Source organism: Hippopotamus amphibius, chromosome 3 (genome assembly GCF_030028045.1).
Source record: "Hippopotamus amphibius kiboko isolate mHipAmp2 chromosome 3, mHipAmp2.hap2, whole genome shotgun sequence".
Classification (NCBI taxonomy): domain Eukaryota; kingdom Metazoa; phylum Chordata; class Mammalia; order Artiodactyla; family Hippopotamidae; genus Hippopotamus; species Hippopotamus amphibius.
The window spans coordinates 154,335,180-154,355,378 of NC_080188.1; the positions used below are offsets into that span (position 1 = coordinate 154,335,180).

General features: G+C 53.5%; 1 protein-coding gene across 1 annotated transcript; it reads right to left on the reverse strand.

The window, feature by feature from the left end:
- Positions 1 to 2,130: 2,130 nt before the first annotated feature.
- On the reverse strand, positions 2,131 to 19,754 carry NUAK2 (NUAK family kinase 2). The gene is made up of 7 exons (XM_057728585.1): positions 19,398 to 19,754; positions 10,712 to 10,832; positions 8,001 to 8,152; positions 7,580 to 7,645; positions 5,595 to 5,714; positions 4,931 to 5,063; positions 2,131 to 4,286 (listed from the first exon to the last, which is right to left on the reverse strand). The coding sequence occupies exons 1-7, from the start codon at positions 19,641 to 19,643 to the stop codon at positions 3,223 to 3,225; spliced, it is 1,902 nt and encodes a 633-aa protein (XP_057584568.1). The 5' UTR covers positions 19,644 to 19,754; the 3' UTR covers positions 2,131 to 3,222.
- Between the last annotated feature and the right edge of the window lie 445 nt (positions 19,755 to 20,199).

A 20,199-nucleotide genomic window follows, 5' to 3' on the forward strand; every position in this document is an offset into this window, starting at 1 on the left:
GTGGCACTAAATATTCCTAGGGCTCCAGCCTTCCCCCCTGGGGCCCAGAGTCTTCTCTCTGAGCCTGCTTTCTGGAATGCTTTTGGTATGAAGCATCCTGGCAGGTGAGAAGAAGGGCCTTGCAAAATGGAATCCACATCCCCGAGCCTGGGTCTCTTTAGGCACTAGAATAACAGACATTCCCCACCCAGAGTCTCTTTCCCCAGGGGGCTTCCCCCACAGGCATCCCCTCTCCTGCCCACCCCTCCCAGCCGCTGGCTTGGAAGAGGTTTAGCAAACAGACCTCAAAGAGGACAAAGATCTCAGGATCCAGTACCTTTGCGTCCCCTCCTCTTTCTAGAAATTCCACCCCCCCACCCCCCGCCCGCCACCAAACAGTGCTGGTAGGATGGGCTGCAGGGCCTGTGGCGTCCCTTCTCTCCTCCTGACCTGTCTCCCCGTTCTACCTTCTCCATATATCATTCTCTTTTTTCCCAGCTCCCTTTTGGGGCTTTGGAGGTAAGGGGAAGGCATTGGGGCAGAAGGAATTGCCATACTCCTTGTGCCTAGAGAAGAGTGTGGCATGTAATAGTGTCTCAATAAGTATTTGTGGTTCCATTCACCGATATGCTCCAACTCTCCAAACCCAATTTAGTTGAAATGAGCCACCCATCGCCCACTCCCACTAAGATTTGGCATCCCCCAGACCTGGATTTCAGTTGTGGTTTTCTCACCTGCTAACTAGGCAAGTTTATGTTTTTGAGTCTCAATTTCTTCTTCTGTAACCTGAGAATGGTAAAAATTGTACCGAACTAACGAGGCTTTCCTGGGCATTAAATAACACGTCAAATGTTTGCTACATAAGCACCTAATAAATGGTAGCCCCTGTTATCTCCTGAGTTGCACTTCTTCTTTCCCATCATCCCAACTCCCTTTCACCATTATCTGAACTGACAATTTTTCTATTGAATTTTACTTATTTTTATGCATGCTGGCTTGCTGTTAAGTCTGCAACCTCTTTGAGTTTAAGATCTTACGTGTTGCACCAGAAACAGAGCAATTACCTCTGTCTTCCACAGAGCTTAGCACCCAATAGCTTGATTCCTGAGTCAATGAGTAAATGAACACAGTTAACTCCACATCTGAACTCTCTGCTTCTTGGTTATATTTTTATATATTTTTCTCGTGTCTACCCAGAGTCTAGCCCAGAGCTCCAGCACTCAGTTAGTTGTACCTCAAAGATATCAGACTGAAATACCCCATTTGTAGCCTAAACGGTTTGTTTACATTCCCATCCTGATCACATAGTTGCCTGGCCTCCCCACTTCTTCCCCAGCCTCAGCAACTTTGCCAGCTCCCCAGATGCAGGGTGGGGGCGGGAAGTGCGGATGCTCCCCGCCGGTAGGCACTGAAGGCTGGCAGGAGGGCAGGTGTCCGGGAGCGGGCAGCTGGAGCTGGCCAGGACCAGGGCTGTTTGGGGGCCTGCGAACACCAGAGGCAGCTAAGGTATGGGGGAGGGAGCTGCTTGAAGCCGGAGCCAGCCGGCTGCCTGCCTGCACTTTGTCCTTATCCTCCCTTTCATCCCAGCCCTCACGGCCTGGGAGTTTCTCAATGGAGCGGGCGTCCGGGGAATGCTCTGCAGGGGGTGGAGAGGGACAGCCAACGATGGGGGCATTCCAAGCATTCTTTACTTCCTCTAGGAGTCAGGCGGTTCGGGGCAGACAGGAGAGCAGCTGCCCTGCACTAGAAGGAAAGGGATTTCTTTGGAGGGAAAGAATAAAGGCGATGGGGGTGACTTCAAGCAGTGGGGGACAGAGCTGGATGGGGAGGGGTGGGACAAGAGGGGAAGGGTGGGGGCAGGGCTACAGAATCTGCCAAACACAGTTCTTTAGTGCTAAGAGCAGGAAGAGCAAATTGGGACTCTCAGCCCAGGGCTCTCTCCCCTGTGCGTTTACGAGGGCAGAACTGCTGATGGAGGTATAACGGGGAGTCTTTTGGAACTAAGAGCTGGGTTTTTGTTGTGTGTTTTGTTTCTGTTAAGCAGGTTCTCTATTTTCTACCCGTGAGAGACCAGGCGAGTGCGTGTGAAGAGAAAACTCAAAGATCTGTGCCCCACTTCCCCAAACAGAACCACAGAAGCTATTTTCCAGTCACTGTTCTGGTTTTTAATGGGTGGTTCTTTCTAGCCACAGAAGGCAAGAGGGACCATCAGGTAGAATCAGGGCGTGGAGTGAGGGAGGCAGAGACTCCTTCCAGATAGTGGGATGGGACATGTAGGTTTAAAAGACCCCCCCCACCCTTCCCCTTGATCAGTAGGAAATCATTACAAAAATACCTCACTGTACACAAAACTTAAATGTCATAGTGGATTTCTCCAGAACATAGTATTCACATTCTTGAAAATAGTAAGGTTCATTTTTTTAAAAACACAGAGCTGAAAACATAAAAATAAATAAGAACATTCTAGGGCCCTGAAAGCCCAGAGAAACAGATACATCCATTCTCAGTAGCTGGAGCAGTATGGAGGCCGGAGAAGTTCAGAGTCTTTGAGGTCCAAGGTGGGGTCCAGGGGAATCTGGGCCCATTGAGATGAATTCCAATAGCAGCCTGAGCCTTTTCAAGTCTTTTAGATTCATAGCAGCGACTCCAGGAGGCTTGGGCCAGGTTTGGAGGATAGGAAAGGGGAGAGAACCTTTGAGGAAACAGAGGTTGTGTTCTCTTACTGCTCAGATAAATAAGGAAGGGCACACTCTAGGAGACCATTCCTAAGACGCCCCGGGCACATTAGGGGATGCCACATTCCAGTCTGAGTGGTGGGTGGAGATGGGAATGTGCATGTGAATGAAAAGTTTCCAAACCTACCTTGGCAGGAAGGCACCATGCACAAAACTTACTCTTTATTGGAGCTGGGCACTGATAGGGCACTCTTTTCGGCTTTCTGTGGCCCTACTATGTATACAGGAAACAGGCAACCTGGACTCGGCCACGGGCCTTCCCCTCTACTTCTCTACTCACTTCCCCTCTACTACCTTCTCGGTTCCAGGGGGCTGAAGACACTGAACCCTCAACGCACTTCACTTGCCCACTTCCCACATCCAGCCCTCCCCAGGGCTCAACTGCAAACCATCTCAGCATTCTGGGCTGAGAGACCAGGATGCTGGTCCTGGGAGGCAGGGAAGAAGGCATCGGGGTGCAGCCAGCTGCATCTTAGAGCCTGCCCGGATGGGGCAATGCCCCCCACCTTCAGCTGAGCTCTGAGCAGACCCCCAGTGCCTGTTGGTAGGCCTCTGTCACCTCCTGGCAGTCCATCAGGGAAAAGCAGCTATCCCCCAAGGGGTCCTGCCGCCAGCGCCTCAGGACCCTGCTTCCAGGGCCCTCTGAGGGGGGCTCGTCAAGCCCTATGAGGTCGTCCACAGACACACAGCCCCGCAGTGGGGGCTCAGGGAGCCGTTCGGGCAAGTCCAGCTGGTCAAAGGACTCAGAGGACAGGATGCTGTCCTCACTCACAGCCCCTGAGGGGCGGCTGGCCCGGGCTGGAGGGCCAGGTGAGGCCAGTTCATCCAAAGAACCGAAGGTGGTGGGGGTTGTGAACTCCAGGCCTGCGTGGGAGAACTTGCCATTGTGCTTGAGGATGCCCTTGCGATGGAGCGGCAGCCCTGAGGCTTGGGGGGGTTTGTGCTCCACGGCGTCCCCACTCACGAACACGTCCCCTGCATCCAAGAGCTCCCCAGACTCACTGGGTTCAGGGGAGGAGTAGTAGCCAGATTCCCGCTGGCGAGACTTCTTGAGGATGCCCTTCTTGGGGAGCAGGGGGGCAGCCTGTCCTGGGCTTGCAGGGACGGGGCTGAGCTCAGGGCCCTCCTTTGCCCCCTCCGAGGAGGTTGATGCCTTCTTCTTGAGAATGCCTTTCGGCAGCTTGAGATTGCCCTTGCCAGGGCGAGGGGAAGTGTCAGCAGCTGGGTCCCCCTGGAGAGTCTGGGCCATGTCATTCTCTTTGCGGGACTTCTTGAGCGAATGCTGGCGCTCCAGGCCAGGGGCGAGGCTGCCGCCTCCAGGTGCGTGCTGCTTGAAGAAGCTGCAGACCTTGGCCCCGTTCTCCAGGAGGGGGCGGGAGGACCGCCTGAGCCAGTCAGCCATGGAGGCCCGGCCAGAGTCGCTGCCGGGGTGCCCTCCCTCGTGCAGAACTTCCTGTTCCCCGACACGGGTGGCGTAGCCCCAGTTGACCCACCAGTGACTGGCCACATCCTCCAGGGTGGCCCGGCGGGTAGGGTTCACCATTAATAGCCACCGGATCAGGCCACAGGCGTCTAGAAGAAGAAAGAGAAGGGCTTCAGGTCCATGAGCATGGCACCTGCAGCCCCCCCTCACTGGCTTACCCCCACTTGTGCTAAGACACTGCTCACTCCTCTTTCAGATATGCCACTCCCACCCAGCACTCCATAAACGTCACAGCCCGGGCCTGCTCCCCAGTCTCCAGCTTTCCTGGATTGACTGTCAATTTCCTCTTCTATTTCACAACCCCTCAGGATCACGAGCATGTCTATATATTAATGTGTATGCTCCTTTGCTCCACTGAAATGCTCAAGAGTAAACCAAGGTCCTCACACCCTTCTTCTTGCCTTATACCTCATACATGAAAGGAAGAAAAGATTTCTAAGGTCAAGGACAAAAGCAGCAGGAAATGAGACAATTGTAGCAAAGAGGATCTACGTTAGGAAGCATGTCCCAAATATAATAAAGCATGCCCACAAAGGAAGGAAGAGCTATCCCTTCCTACCTCGGAAGTCACAGACACAGGAGGCAGAGAGAGGACAGCAGGAGGCAAGGTGGAAGTTACACTCATCCACAGTGGGTTACCCTCTTCATTGTACTGTCACTGTCTAATTCCTGCTTCAGGAATTTACAAAGGACACCCAAGGCCTAGATGAGAACACCTACACCTCTCACTCACCAGAGGGTTTAGGTGGCTGCCGGTAGGCCCCGTTGCTGATCTGTTTCACCAGCGTCTTATGGTCTTGCCCATCAAAGGGCATGGAGCCATGCACCAGGATGTACAGGAGAACACCCAGGGACCAGCTGTCCACCTGAGGGGGAGAGAGGATAAGCCAGGACATCCTCATGCCACAGCCTGCAGGGCTTCCAGCCTCACCTTCAATACCCCTGGAGAACTCAGAGCCCAGCACATCTGGGGACCACCTCCTTCTAGTACCCAGGGGCAGAGAGGGTGACACTGCAGAAGGGACTGAGGCTCATGGGGAGAGGTGTTGTCATTTGCCCCTCCTCGGGAGGGGCAGCCACAAACACAAGATCAGCGACGAGGTCCTCCCTTCTGGGCCAGGAGTGGGTGGTTGTGACAGATACCTCCCCTCCAGGGAGGCTGGCTGGGGACTGGGAAAGGTAATAGGAATGTGAAGGGGAGGGGCACAGAATCAGACTGTGGGTCCGGAGACTTAAGCTCTTGTTCCAGTTTTGCCACTCCCGCTAGAGACCTGGCCAGACACTACCCTGGAGGGGAAGTAAGTCTGGTGATCTGAGGAAGCGAAAAACTAGAAAACTAGCCCAACCCTCCCAGGATCTAAGCTGAGGTAGGCGGGCAGAGGAGTCTAGACACTCACCTCTGGGCCCGTGTAGGGCTTCCCATTGACGATTTCGGGCGAGGCGTAGAGGGGGCTCCCACAGAATGTCTGCAGGAATTTGCCTTGATGGTAGAGGTTGGAGAGGCCAAAGTCAGCGATCTGCAGGATTGGGTCAAACACGGGCAGGGGTCACACCAAGGCCTGGGTTGTTCTATAGCTCCCAGTCTGCCCCTCTCCAGACCCTGCAGAAACCCAGGCCCTAGCAGGAGGAAAGGGTGCCCATGACCCCTACCCCATACCGGGCCACCACCAACACAGCTCAGGCCCTGGAAGAAAGAGCCCTTCGGAGGCTGTGTCAATGAGAAGCACCTGCGCCGAGGTGTTGGGGAGCGTCAGGGTCCTCACTGTTCCCCAGGTCCCCTTGCTCAGGCTGTATTCCACTCCAGGGATGCGCTCTCTGCCTACACACGTCCTCCTGAGCCAGCAAGCCCACCTCGTCTGGGAAGCCTTCCATTGCCCTGAGATCTCCTCCTCCCATGAAGCCTTACAATTTCCAGTGGGCACGGTAACCCCTGCTTGTCAGCTCTGTCTCCTCACCCTGCCACATCAATACGCTCCCCATGCTACCCCTCTGTCCCCACCCCTCCTGCAGCTCCTAGCATACCTGTGACCCATGGATGGGACTAATGGCCGCTTATTGACTGAAGGAACGGTCTACCAGTTGGAGGGGGAGAGACATGTCTCATGCCAATGCCATGAACCTCAGAAGCAAGCTATCCCATGACGGGGACTTGGGCTGCCCTTCCCAGCAAAGGACTCATCTCTCTGCCCACACCCACAGGAATGTGGTGGCAGGACTAGCATCGGCCCATTATAGCTGAGAAGCAAGAGTGAAGGCAGAACAAAGATTACGGAGAAGGCATCTTTTTACAGGACCTCCTGAGCCCTCTGACCCTGAGGGTTTGAGGGGCCCCAAGCCCATCTTCTCACTCCTCAGACAGACCCTTCCCCCAGCGCTCCTCAGACAGAGGCTGAGGCCAACGCCCTTTTGCTCCCAACCTCTCATCTCCAGCAGAGGGTCATGTGTGCCCAGGGTGGGGAGAAGCTGTTTGTGAACTCTGGCTCCTTCATTTATGGGTTTTATTGGCCTCTTATCAAGCAGTTACCAGGTGAAGCCCATAATGAAGCAGATTATTGGCGCAGATGGGAAAGTTCGTGCCTGCCTGGCTTCCCCCTCCCCGGTCAGCATCAAAGTGAGCCCCACCTACGCCGGGAATTGGTAAGGAGAATGAACTCAGTGCCAGGGCGCCTCAGGGCACACGTCAGGGGCCACTGGGGAAGGGACTATGCCCTGGGTTCGGGAAGACATGGAGGAGGGTCTGAGCCCTCCCAGGTGTCTGCATGGGCCAGCCCTTGCCATCGCCCCGTTCTTGCCCTGAGATCTGAGTTTATCATATCAACATGAACTTCTCAGGCCCAGATTTAACTACTGAGCCATGGGAATTCAGCAGCTGCAGAAAGCAGGAAGCTGGCGCTGGAGTGCTTGCCGTGGTGAAAGGTGCCAAAGGGCTACCTAACTGCGGGAGATTAAAGTGCGCATGCGTGTGTGCGTGTGGGGCATGTATCACGTGCATGCAGGTGGGGAGAACTTAAGCCACGGCTTCTCCTTGCCAGTCCCAAGGCTGTGAGCAGAAGCCAACCCTAGATTTAGACTCCTTCAGCCTTGTGACATCAAGAGCACTGGTCCGGGAGTCAGAAGACTTTGGTTCCAGCTGAGGCTCAGCCGCTCGCTAGCCGTGGGACCTTATGCAAGTCACCGCTTATCGTGAAGTCTCAGTTTTCAATCTATAGAATGAAGTGCTGAAATGGATGATGGCTGAGGTTCTTACCAGTACCAGTATGAGTCTGAGCTTTGCTCAACTCCTTCTGGAACCCCCTAGGGGCTTAGAGATGCTTGGCAAGGGACAGTGCAGACAGGCTGGGGAGGGGTGGGGGAGCAGCTTTAAACAAGAAGTGAGGCTCACCTTGATATTTCCATTGGCATCCAAGAGGATGTTCTCCAGCTTGAGATCCCTGTGGACCACCCTGTTCTGAAAGAGGGAGGGAGGAGGGTCAGGGGAAGGCCACCAGGGAGGGAAGGACACGAGGACCTAGTCTGGACAGTGAGGGAAACACAAAGGGGGCCAAGTGGTGGTGAGCACAGGTGGGCTGGGAGGCCCACCTTTACTGGTACATAGTATAACAGACCACGGTCCTTCCAACCCCCAGCCAAGAGACGCGAAGCCAGAGACACCCGCACTCCCTGGGCCGAGTCCAGAATCCAGCCTTGCCTCTTTCTATCTCCCTGTGCGATCCTGGACGAGTCATGGACTCTCCCTGGTGGAACCAGCCCCCGGGCCCCAGGGACCACCCCCTCAGCACAGGGCTGGGGCAGGCGCGGCTCACCTGGTGGCAGTAGCGCACGGCGGAGACGATCTGCCGGAAGAAGTGCCTGGCTTCGCGCTCGCTGAGCCGCTGCCGCTCACTGATGTAGTCGTAGAGGTCGCCCCGGCTGGCGTACTCCATGACAATCACAATCTTGCTGCTGTTCTCAAACACTGGGGCGGAGGCAGGCAGCAACGTCAGGCCCCCCCGAGTGCATGCCCCACCCCACCCCCAGACCAGACAGGACCTCCCACCAGAGGCGTCTGCAGACGAGACAGGACAGTGCCCTCTGATGCTCCCAGCACCTTCCAGTAGCAAGGTGTTGGGGAAGGGAACTGGCTCACCCTCCCTCTCCTTGGAAGTTCAGGCTTCTGAGGAGTCTTAAAACTACCCTGCACATTCTGAGACACTGGATGAGAATGAAAAGTCAGGCTCTCTGGTTCAGAACCCAGCACGTTTCTGCCTTGTGGCCTTGGGCAAATCTCTTCTAGATACATCAGTAAGAACCAAGGTTTGGGACTTGAATCCTGGCCCCATCGCTTGCTAGCTGGGTGACCCTGGCAAGTTATTCGACCAGCGCGCCTCAGTTTCCCCACTTAAAGAGGGATAACGATAGCAACCTCCACAGGGGCGAGAAAGAGACAAAAGTGAGAGGTGGCTCTCAGGCTGGCTGAGCGGGCTGGTGCCTGACCTACAAGCAAGCACTCAACAGGCTGCACCTACTGTTGTATTTATGACCATCATCCTCGAGCACAGAGCTGAGAAACAATGCCCGTCAGAGTGCCTGCCTGGAGGACCACAGGAGGGATAAAAGTATATGAAAGCGCTCTGTAAACTGTGAAGTTCCGTGGAGGGCTGAGATATCATCCCCCTTAACATCTCTGACTTCCCATCCGGAGTATCCAGGCCGGGGCCTGCTACACAGAATCAATCAATATTTGGTAATTAATTGACTGGCTGGGCTCCTAGCAGTCAGCCTATTCCAGCTGGCTCATCTCCATGCGTGGGAGGGGCCCTCTTGCCACCTCAGGCCTTGTCTTGCCTCCTGGAGAAGTAGGGAATGGCTGGTTCACCAAACTGGTCCTTCAGCTGGGTGTGTGTCAAAACATGTATGTCTGTGACATCGCATCCTTGTCTTAAACGGGTCCTATGAGTTTGGCTTGCTCAGCCAGCCCCAGAGAGATTACTGTCTAGCCTATGAAAAGGAGCTGAGAGAGGAGGCTTCTCCCAAGAAGAGTCCCAGCTGGCAGGCAGTTGGATACATGGCCAGGAGGACTGTGCTTTTTCCTAGGGGAGCACAGTGGCCCAGACTGCTGGGGGGCACCTAGCTGAGGCTCCACCCCTGTGGTTCTCCGCATCTCTGCAGGATATGTGCAAACTTTGTGCCCTAAAGTCAGGGGTTAGGAGCCAGCCAGGGCACATTCTGGAGAGCAGCTATGTTAGAGGTCCGTTCCCAGCACTGGAGCCTTCCCCCCAGTCCATATCCCTTGAAGGCTGTAGATGGGGATGGCTCTGGGGGGGCTCTACCAGATACACTGCAACTACGACACCCCAACATCTGCTGAATCCAAAGGTGCTGTAAGTAGCAGCTGCATCCTAAGCTTCAAAGTTCCCAGACCTAGCTGCAGATACGGGTGGGGGAAGAACTGACACAACCACACACACAGCCCAATCACCAAGCTTAGCCTGGCTTAACCAATACTCTGTCATCTGCCCACCCTTCCCTGGGGGAAATACACAGAGAAACAATTAGCCTTCTCAGCCACTTGCCGGGGCTCCTCGTGGGACAGGCTCAGGCTACGGGGCCATGTCGGAGGCTCTGCCCTTAGTCTTCCTCTAAACAGAATTTGGGAGAGGAGACCTCTCTTTCTTCCCACCAGGAATATTCAGACTGAGGGCAAAGCAACAGGCTCGCTTTCCTTCCTCCTGCTGCTTCTGCCATTCCTCGCTTCCTGTCTAACTGATATTGTGAAAAGGCTGGAAGCAGACAGGTGTGTGTGGGAGGCTGCTCCCCCTCTTTCCCTCGTCACCTTCTCTTGCTCACTTTGTTGTCTGGGTCACAGGGAACCGGGCAGCTGGAGTGGAAAGCCAGCACTGATGTCAGGGCAAGAGGAGGCTGAAAGAGACGAGGAGAGGTAGGAGCCAGCCCCACGGCAGGAATGATTCAGGGCACATAAGGCCTGGCTCTTGGATGTATGAAGAAAAACTGTACCCATGCACCTGAGACAGGTACAGGTCTCTGTGTGTTTCAGCCTCCCCCAGATTGTTAAGGATCTCATTGATTTGGGGAGACAGTGTTCAAGTACGGAAAACCTAAGAACAAAAATGGCTACAATCTGTGGAGTTCCTCTCATGAGCCAAGCACTTGGTGACATTTAATTTGAAGTTTATTTTTTCAGCCGCGCCACATGGCATGTGGGATCTTATTTCCTCAACCAGGGACTGCAGTGGATGCATGGAGTCCTAACCACTGGACCACCAGGGAATTTCCTGGTGACATTTAATTTGATCTTTGCAACAACCTTGTCACGTAGGTGGGATCATCTCATTTTACAAATGAGGAACCGAGGTCCAGAGACCAAATTAGTTGCCCAAAGTCATATAGCTGGGTTTCGAATCCAGCTTTTGCCCAAGCCTAAAGCCTCTGTCTTTTTTACTTCTTTGTGTCATCTGTTCCGACTGGAGACACACACACACATACACACTCAGCTTCAAATGCTCCGCCTCTGTACCTTCGTGGATGGCAATGATGTGGGGGTGGTTGAGCGATGACATGATCTCAATCTCTCGCCGAATGTGCATCAGATCTTGCTCATCTTTGACTCTGTCTTTCCGGATTGACTTGATGGCCACCTGGGAGCAGAGAATGAAGGAGAGTGAGGAGAAAGGTCTGGCAGGTAAAGGCGTCCCTGAGGACCCTCTGGGAGCCCTGGCCCTGGTGATCTGCCTACAGCTGCTACAAAGGCCACGGGGTGCACCTAGAGAAGCCTCTCCATCCTTCACTGGGGCAGGCAGCAGAGAGGCTGGAGAGAACCTTCTCTGGAGAAGGCTCTTGCCTGGGTTAGGTGCAGTTTACATAGCAGGAAGGAAGATGGATCAATGACCCTATTCAGAGTCCACAGATGAAGAAGGCAGGTAACAACCTGCATTTGGAAGGCTGATGCTTCATGAGTCAAAGCAAATTTGCCATCCTCCACCATGAGGAAAGGATGGGGCTGGTCTTGCTCCCCACTGGATGGCGAGCACGGCGCCTGGCACACAGAAGGCACTGAATAACCATTTGCAGCAGCAGTCAGGGAACTGGCCCTCCCAACCACCTTGGGAAGAAAGCATCATCATCCCCATTTCCAGGTGAGGAAGCTGGTTCCTAGAGAGGCAGAGTGACCCGCTCCAAGTCACACAGTCGCCCACCGGCACAGGCAGGCTGGCACTATTGACCATCTGATCCTGCGTCTGGTACTTTTTCCGCCATAGCACTCTAATTTGCTACTAACAAACAGTCTCTAGCTAAAATGTGGAAAACAACCCAAAGGTCCATTAACAGATGACTGGTCAGACAAAATATGGTATATTCATGTAATGGAATATTATTCAGCCATAAAAGGGAATGAAGTACTGATACAAGCCCAACATGGATGAACCTTGAACACATCATGCTCAGTGAAAGAAGCCAGACACACACGGACAAGTGTCATACAAGGCTACTTACATGAGGTAACTAGGATAGGCGAATGCATTGTACAGAAAGTAGAAGAGTGGTTACCAGGGGTGGGGGTGCTGGAGGTGATAGGGAGTTACTGTTGAATGGATTTAGAGCTTCTGTTTGAGATGATGAAAAGGTTTTGGAAGTGCATGGCGGTGGTGGTGTACAGGACTGTGAATGTACTGAATTGTACACTTAAAATGATAAAAATGGTCAGTTTTATGGTATATATGTTTTACCACACACACAAAATCACCCAAAAAAGTTATGAAAAAAATGCTAGTCTCTTCTGTCTAGGTAAGTACTGTCTCTCCCCCAGTAACAAACAACTAGACAGTTAAACAGAGTCCTCTGGGCTTTGCTATCTTGTCTGTAAAGATGAAAATGCCATATAAGGCTTACACTCTCTGGCTGGTACGCGTGGTGGGTTCAGGAAGGGTGGAGTGAGGCAAGAGGAAATGGAGAAAGAACTGCCAAGAAGCAGTTCAAGCAAAGGTCTTAGAGACTGAGGCATCTTGCCCCTTGCTCTGTGCCACCACCCTGAACAGCGATGGGACAGAATACCAACAGCGCATGTGGTGTGTGGGGAAGACATGGCGTGGGGAGTCAGGGGACCTGGGCCCTCCAGGCTCTGCTGCTGTCCTCGTGCGCAAGGCCCATGTCCTCTCCCAGCCCCAGGTTTCTGTGAAATAAACAGGCTGGACTAAGATGTCTGAGGTGCTTTCCTGCTTTGATTCTGTGAAATGAGCACATAAATGCCACGGAGCCCTCAGAGGCTGCAACGCTGGCATTAGGTGCTGGGCGGGGATGGGGTAGGGTGTCACAGGGCTGGCCAGTTCCTGACGAGTACTGTCCAAGGACGCAAACGGTAAATACAAGACATCCCCTTCATGGGAGTGGGGCAAGTTATCAGAAATCCAAAGGTGCAGGCTGAGGAAAACAGCTCCTTCTTCATTTCCCAGGAGGGTTCGCCTCCCAAGGTTCAAAAGGAGATGGTAAAAAAGGGAACCCAGAGCCCAAGAGGCGGGGCCTCTAATCCCCCTTTCACAGGGCTCTGGAGGCAGACAAAGGCTTCCGGCTCCGGCCGGAGGCCTGTGTCCCCTTCAGACAAGAATGCGGAACAGCCGTAATCCATAAGAGGAGCAGCTCACAATGCCCTGGGCCTGGTCACCCCGGCAACGGGCCAGGGATGGCGTGCCCTCCGCCCCGCTCCTCCCCTGGAGCTGCGTCCCTGAAAGAGGGGAGGCCCGGCTCTCTCGCCATCCCCGAGAAGGGCAGGGAGGACAATGGCAGCCGGAGGGACGGTCACCATGGAGCCTCCTGCGCCAGCCCCTGGAGAGGCCCACGCTGGAGCTTCGGGGCCCGCGCTGCACCTCAGGCGCTCTCTTCACGCCTCCCACCCCTCTGCTCCAAACCACCCCAATGAGCTAAGCAGAAAAAGCCCTGGCTTAGAATTGGACAGGGGGTGGGGATGGGGGGGAAGGGGCTTAAATCCTCCTCCAGCTATGAGGATTCAGCCTGGAGCTTGGTTCCTGAACACCTCTCTATACCCTTTTTCTCTCCCTGAAGGGGAGATTTTATGGACTAGCTCTTTTCTCTCTAAATATTTTGTTTTAAAAACCAGACAACAGATAAAATACCATAAGCTCTTCAGATAAAGGGCCATAAAATTGAATTGATAGTAAAAAAAATCATATGTAAACCACATACCTAGATAATGAAACAAATATTTGAGAGCTTAAGATACACACATTTGCAAAAACTAGGCATGTCTGGGATATACAATTGTATACACACGAACATATGCAATGAGATAAATCATCGTAGTCTGGGGGGCAGAGCTCTAAAGAAGACAAGGCCTAAAAGAAACGAGGTTTCGAAAAACATAAAGGGCTCTGAGGGGTGCTGGAAGGAGTGTCCCCCTCATCTACATTAGGTCTTAGAAGACCATAGCTTGGCTGGCACTTCCCAGGAAAGAAACAAGTGAGGTCATCATGCCTCCTCTAGTCTCCAAGCAGGTGACAGACAAGAAGAACGATGTATTACTGCCCTGGGGCTGGGCCACTGTTCCCCCACCTACCCTAGCCTCACTGGACGGGCCTCTAACTGTCTGCACCAGCTCAGGCCTGGAGGAAGCTCAGCATACAGAAAGCATTCAACTGTGTACTGGTGAACACAAATCACAAATAAATATTTATTGGTTAAGTCACTGGACTGATCCTTGACTGATGGGGCCAGTGCCCAGATAAGATTTTCTGCCCTTTTTCTGAGGTATGGGTGGAGAGTCAACCTGGCTTACGAGAACTCATTTTAAGGGACCTTTGTTCTCATCTGCAAGATAGTTGAGCAACCAATCTCTAGAATTAAAATATAGTGACTAGAGGAAAGGAAGAGAAAAACAATTGCTGAGTGGATCACCCAGAGGTAGGAAGGCCACCGGCCTGGGGACAATCCTAGGTGGTCCCATGTAATTATTAATAGTGCCTCTTTTACTCTCCCAAGTATTCAAGTTGAGATGTTATGTGGCCACCCAACTCAGAGGGGGCAGGAAACCGAGACTCGGCAATGATGATACAAATGTGAACACCAGATCAGTGGAGGGGTGTCAAGAGCCCAGGTAGCTAATCTTTATTTGCCCCTCTGGAGCTATGCAACTCAAGACAAATCACTTAAATGATCTGGTTAACTGGTCTGGCTAGTTTTAATGTCCTCATCTGAAAAATAAAAGGGCGTTTATCCACCAAACATTTGCTGAATGCCTACTACATGCCTGGTGCTATGGTAGGTATTGGGGATTCAGACAAAAATTGGATAATCCCTGCGGCAAGGCCCTTGGTCCAGTCTAGTGTGATGAACAGAACACTTGAGCTCCCTGCCTGCCCAGGGTTCCAGGAGCACTGGAGAGTTTCCTTTGCCTGGAAGAGCAGGGCAAATCACCCCCAGGGGGAAAACTTTGTTTTAGATCTTGAAGGAAGAGTGGGGTTTGCCAAGCTGAGGTGGGTAGGTCTTTGTGGGGTGGGGGGTGGGGGGGGGAGGCGTAACAAGGGCATTCCAGGCAGAGAGAAAGGTACAAGCACAGCACGGGCCAGAAAGAAAGGAAAGGAACTATTCACGAATTTGCACGTTAGGATCTTCAAGCTCCATTCTAGACTCCAGCATTCTCTGCTGCGCTTCTTCAGAGATGGGTCACCTGCTACTGTGCCAGGAAGGTACTAGCCAAGGATTGTTATAATGGGTTTATTCAGAGGCCCCACGCTATATCTGTGTTAACCTGATGAGCAAAATTCCTATGGATTCCAGCCCAGTGATTCTTCTCGCTCCTGTGGCCCTGAACGCTGGAAAGGCAGCAGGGCTAATTCCCTATTCCATTTTGCAAATGGCAAACACGGAAGTCCAGAAAGGTGACTCTTCTGAGGTTCCTCAGCATATCAAGGCCGTCAGGATCCAAGATGGAGGGGTGTTGCCTAGAGAAGCGACCATCGCTGAAGACGAAAATTCTTGCAGATGCTCCGCCCTGCCTCCAGCTCCCTGCCTCCTACCCCTGGAGAAGGGAATGCCCCACACCCTGCCTTGTGCCAGGCTGTGCACCACCACCAGCCACCCTTATCCCACTTACAGATACACAAGCTCTTTAGAGAGATGGGTGCTGGGCCTCAATTGGTTCAACACTGCCTTTTCTCCTCCCAATCCCCGCAGGAACTCAGATCAAGAATAATCTGGATTCAGGAGAGGATGGCAGAAAGGTCTTAGAAAAAGAAGATCTAGAGGTACTGGTGTCAGGTGCTGGGAGAGATGGTACAAGCTGGGCATCTCTGGTCATAGCTGTCACCCAGAGTCGGAGCCAAGATCCTTGACTAGTTTTTGGCGTTTCCTGGAGCAGCTGCCTCTGGGAGGCGCGGCAAGGAGCTGGAGGGTGACCCATTTAGATAATGGAGGAGAGGCTGTGCTGGCAGAGCCGGGAGGGGCTTGGGGGTGGCCCACCATGCCGCCACGCCTGCCAGAGAGCCAGGCTGGGAGCAGGAATGGGCTCTGAGGGGAGGACGAGCTGCCTCCCCTAAACCCCACCCTGTGGCCACCCCGTCTTTGCCACCCTCCTGCCCGCTCTGTCAGGCTGCTGGGCAAGGCACTTCCCTGCCCAGCCTCTTGTGTGGTTTGGCCAGAGCCCAAGGACAAGAGTCGCCTGCAGCCGGAGTCTGCCTCCCTGCCGCTGAGCAGGCAGGTGCAGGAGGAGCTGGAGGGCAGCTCACGCAGAAGAGGCCTCTGGCAGCTGGCCAGGCGGGAGCCCTTCTCTGGAGCAGGGGCTAAAGGAGGACTTTGAACAAAGCAGAGACTAAAGGGCTTAGGGGAGCTGAGCACAACCCATTCTCTTGCTCAGGGCAGGACAGACCCAGGATGGGGGGTGGCGGGGGTGAAGACATTCCTGCTCCCCCCGGCACAGGGCGGGTAGGACCTCGGCAAAGCCAGCCTTCCTGGGATAATAACACTGTGTGTGTCAGCTACTGTGCTGAGCACTTTACACATATTATCTTATTTAATCCTAAGAGAACCCCACGAGGTAGGAATTACTATAATCCCCACTTCCCAGGTGAGGAAACTGAGATACAGAGAGGTCCCACGGCTGGTGAGTAGTAGAGTCAGGATTTTGAATGCCTGCCCTCTGATGCTGAGCTGAGCAGTCTTCCAGACAAAGTAAAAGCCTTGGGGCTGGGGGTTGTTCCCAGTAGCTCCTCCCACCCTCAGAGCGCCTGGAGCTCTGGGAAAGGCAGCCAGCCCTTGGAATGACAAAGCACACTGAGGCACGTCTGGGCTCAGCCCAAAGCCAACTCCCAGTCCAAGACTCAGTATTGGTCATCTAGCACCTGGGGTGGTCAAGTCGGGAGCCTGTGTTGCAGGCATGCCACTAACCAGCCACAGGACATGTCACCTGTCCTCCCTGGGCCTCCGTTTCCCCATCTGTCAATGAAGGAATCAGACCATCTCAGTCATTTTCAAACATTTTAAAATCCCACTCAACATTCCAATATATGAGATAGAAGCACCCCTGCCCCAGATCACTATCCCCTTGGACTCCCCTCTGCTCCTCAAGAAGCTAAGAATTCCATGCAGATCATCCTATAGGATTTTGTGGACTCCATTTGGTCAGCCATTCCAGGAACCCCCACAGGTGTTTTCTTTTTAGGGGAGAGGTGGTCAGGAGAGCTACAAGAGTCAAAGGAGGAAATGTCATGCGGATACCACAAATGTAGTCAGAGCTACAAGATCCAGAGCAAATATTTGTTTTTCCTTTAATGCCCTCCTGGAGTAGCCATTAGTCCTGCCCACCTGCCCCTCCCTCCAGACAATACCATCTGGCCCCTGAGAATCCCATCCAGGCAGTCTGGGAATGGGAAACGTGCTGGAGAGAAATTGAGGTGGAAGTCACCCGGCAGGCTTTCCGCTGAGCCCTCAGGTCATTTTGAGGGAGGCCGTGGGCTGCTCCCACACCCCTCTCTCCCACTGAAGATACTGAGGCACCAGGTTGGTCTCTCTTCAGAGAGGACAGTCAAGAGGCAGGAATGGGGGTGCAGTGGGGAAGGGGCTTCCTCTCCAGAATTTTGAGAAACTACTAGTAGCGCATAGAGCTGTTCTCCAAGGAGGAGGGAGACCCTGAGCAAGTTCCTAGCAGAAGTACGGGGTGGTCTATGGATCAGGGAGCTTTAGGGCAGGTCCCACTCCTACTATCTTGGCTCCCTGCATACAAGGGACATGAAGCCAGGGAGCACCTTCTGAATTCTCTCTGTTCTGATGTAATAAGAGCTGGAATCCCTGCCTACAGTTACTGAGGTTTGAAAACTGAAAGCTGCTTTATCTCATTCCAGAATCAAAGATCTCTCCCTTTCATTCACACACACACACACACACACACACACACACACACACACACACACACACACACATACACAGTGACCCAGGTCATGAGCTTAATGGGGTTTTTGAAATTCAATCTCAGTTTCCAGGCCACCCTAGTTCCCCCAATCCAGTCTGTCCCCCAAAAGAGACACAAGCCACAAGCCACAAGCAGCTATTTTCCAGCTGAGCCCCTAGCAAAGCCTAGGCCCACAGGTCTCAAGCCTGGAGCCTCACCGGGCCCTCACACTTTATAGAAAGAGAAAGAAAAGGAAAGCCAGGAAGTACATGATTGCCCAATAGCTGTAACCTGGCAGCAGGCAACTGGGGACCTTGCCAGGTGTTAGCAGGAAAAACATACTCGGTCCTATTGATGGGGCCATACTCCACTCCCTTTCCCCAGCATCCACTCTCCTTAACCAATGAAATGACTTCTTGAATTTCAAACCAGCTACTGGCTGCAAAAGCAAACACCTGGGGAGGTGACTGCTGCCATAGCTGATAGGGCAAACCATGGCCACACACACACACACACACACACACACACACACACACACACATATGCACATCTCATAACCAGCACCCAACTGAATTTGGCAAAACAATCCCTAAACCACCTGCCCTAAAAGGCTTGTTAAAATACAGATTACTTAGGGACTTCCCTGGCATTCCAGTGGATAAGACTTTGGGCTTCCACTGCAGGGGGCACAGGTTTGATCTCCAAACCTGATCCTGCATGCAGAGCACGTGGGCCGTGGCTCCCCCACCCTCAAATACAGATTATTTGCCCCCATCCTAGACCCTCAGAATAAAATCCTCTGGGTGTGAAACCAGAGAAAAAGTATTTTAAACAAGCACCCAGGTGATTCCTATGCACGTTAAATTCAAGTTTGGGAACCACTCAACTTTTGGCAAACCTGTTATCCTTTCGGGGCTGGCCTTTCCAAATATAAATACCAATTCTCACTGCGGTTCTATTGTTAGGAACAATTTAAATTCATATTTGTGTCTCATTCAATCCTCATAGCAGCTGTGAGGGAGGCTGTGTTTTCATTTTTGCAGAAGGGGATACAGAGTACAGAGATAAATTACACAAGGACACCCAGATTACTACTACAAATAAACAGGACACATACCTGAAAAGGCCCCCAAACCCAAAGGTATCTTGGGGCACAGTGGATCTTTCACCAGAGCCTGGTTTCACATTTATCAGAATTAAAAACCCATCATAGTGAAAGTTTGACTCAATCTTAGAGCTGGAAATGACCTAAATGTCAAACCCACCCGCAGAAGAGGGGCGGGATCTCTCCATAATATGTTGGGCTGCCAGACTATTAGAACTGAATCGAGGAACTGGACGCATAATTCATTTATTCATTCAACTACACACATTTACTAACCCCCTACGAAGATCAGGTGCCTTCCACTTCCTCTTCCCATTGCATTCTATCGGGTAGTCTGCTACCAGCAAAATTCCACTTAAGTCTCATCTTCTTTAGGGAGACTTCTCATCTCAAGACAGGACACTTTTCGTCCTCTATGCACCCCGCCTTACTTATGTGGCAATCATCAGTTGCTGGCCGGAGTCGCTGGGGTTCTCAGGTCCATTGACCATTGTCCCTACAATCACGGACAGACAAATCTACAGTGGACACCACCAGCACCCCATACACACACTCGCAACCTCAGCGCGGTGAAGACTGAATGCGGGCAACTCCGCCGAGCAAGGCACTAGCCCCCGGCCCACCCTCCATCACCCTCCATCACCCACCGCCGGCGGTTAAGTCCCAAGCCAGCCGGGTGGCGCCGCGAGAGGGAGCCGCACTCACCAGGCGCCCCGAGCTCTCCCTCGCCTTCTTCACCTTCCCATAGGTCCCCTTGCCCAGGGTCTCCAGGAACTCGTAGCGGTGCCGCAGGTTGTGCTTGTGATGGTGCCGCTTCACCGCCTGCTTCTTCATCAGGGGCTTGGGCGACTTGAGGAGCCCGTCGGCCAAAGGCCGAACGAGCTCCGCGGCCAGGGCAGCGGTGGACGAGGGAGCCGGGCCGAGGCGCCGGGGGAAAGCCAAGGACTCCATGGCGAGCAGGTGAGCGAGGGCGGAGGGGGAATCGGCTGCGCGGCGAGAGCTAGAGCCCGGGGTTCCTGTCCCGCGCCCGGCCTGAGCATCCGCGGCCACACTAAAGCGCGCCGCCAAGCGCCGCATTCCAAGTTGTTATAAACGTCCCGAACCCAAGGCCCTGGCCACGCCCCCCCGGCCCCCATTGGCCTGATCGCCGTCTGTGCGTGGCCAGGGCCGCCCGCATTGGCTTGGCCGCTCCCCGGCCCCGCCTCCTCCCGGCGGGGCTGGGAGAGGTGTCAAGGCAGCCCCGCCCACCTGGGCCCCTGAGGGGCCGGCACTGGGAACACAGGACTCCAGTGGCGGCTACCGGCCGTAGGCGGGTTGGGGGAGCGGCGACGGGGGTTGATACTGCTGGGGACCCCTGGAACTGCTCTTGCCTCTGAGAGGCTCTTGGTCCTGGTTAGAGCCACCTGTTGTGCTTCCATTGAGTTGTTCTCAGCATGGGGCAATCTGAGGGTACCAGAGGTCACCAAAATATTTCTCCATCCTGAGGAATTTGCTTCTCTCAGGTCAA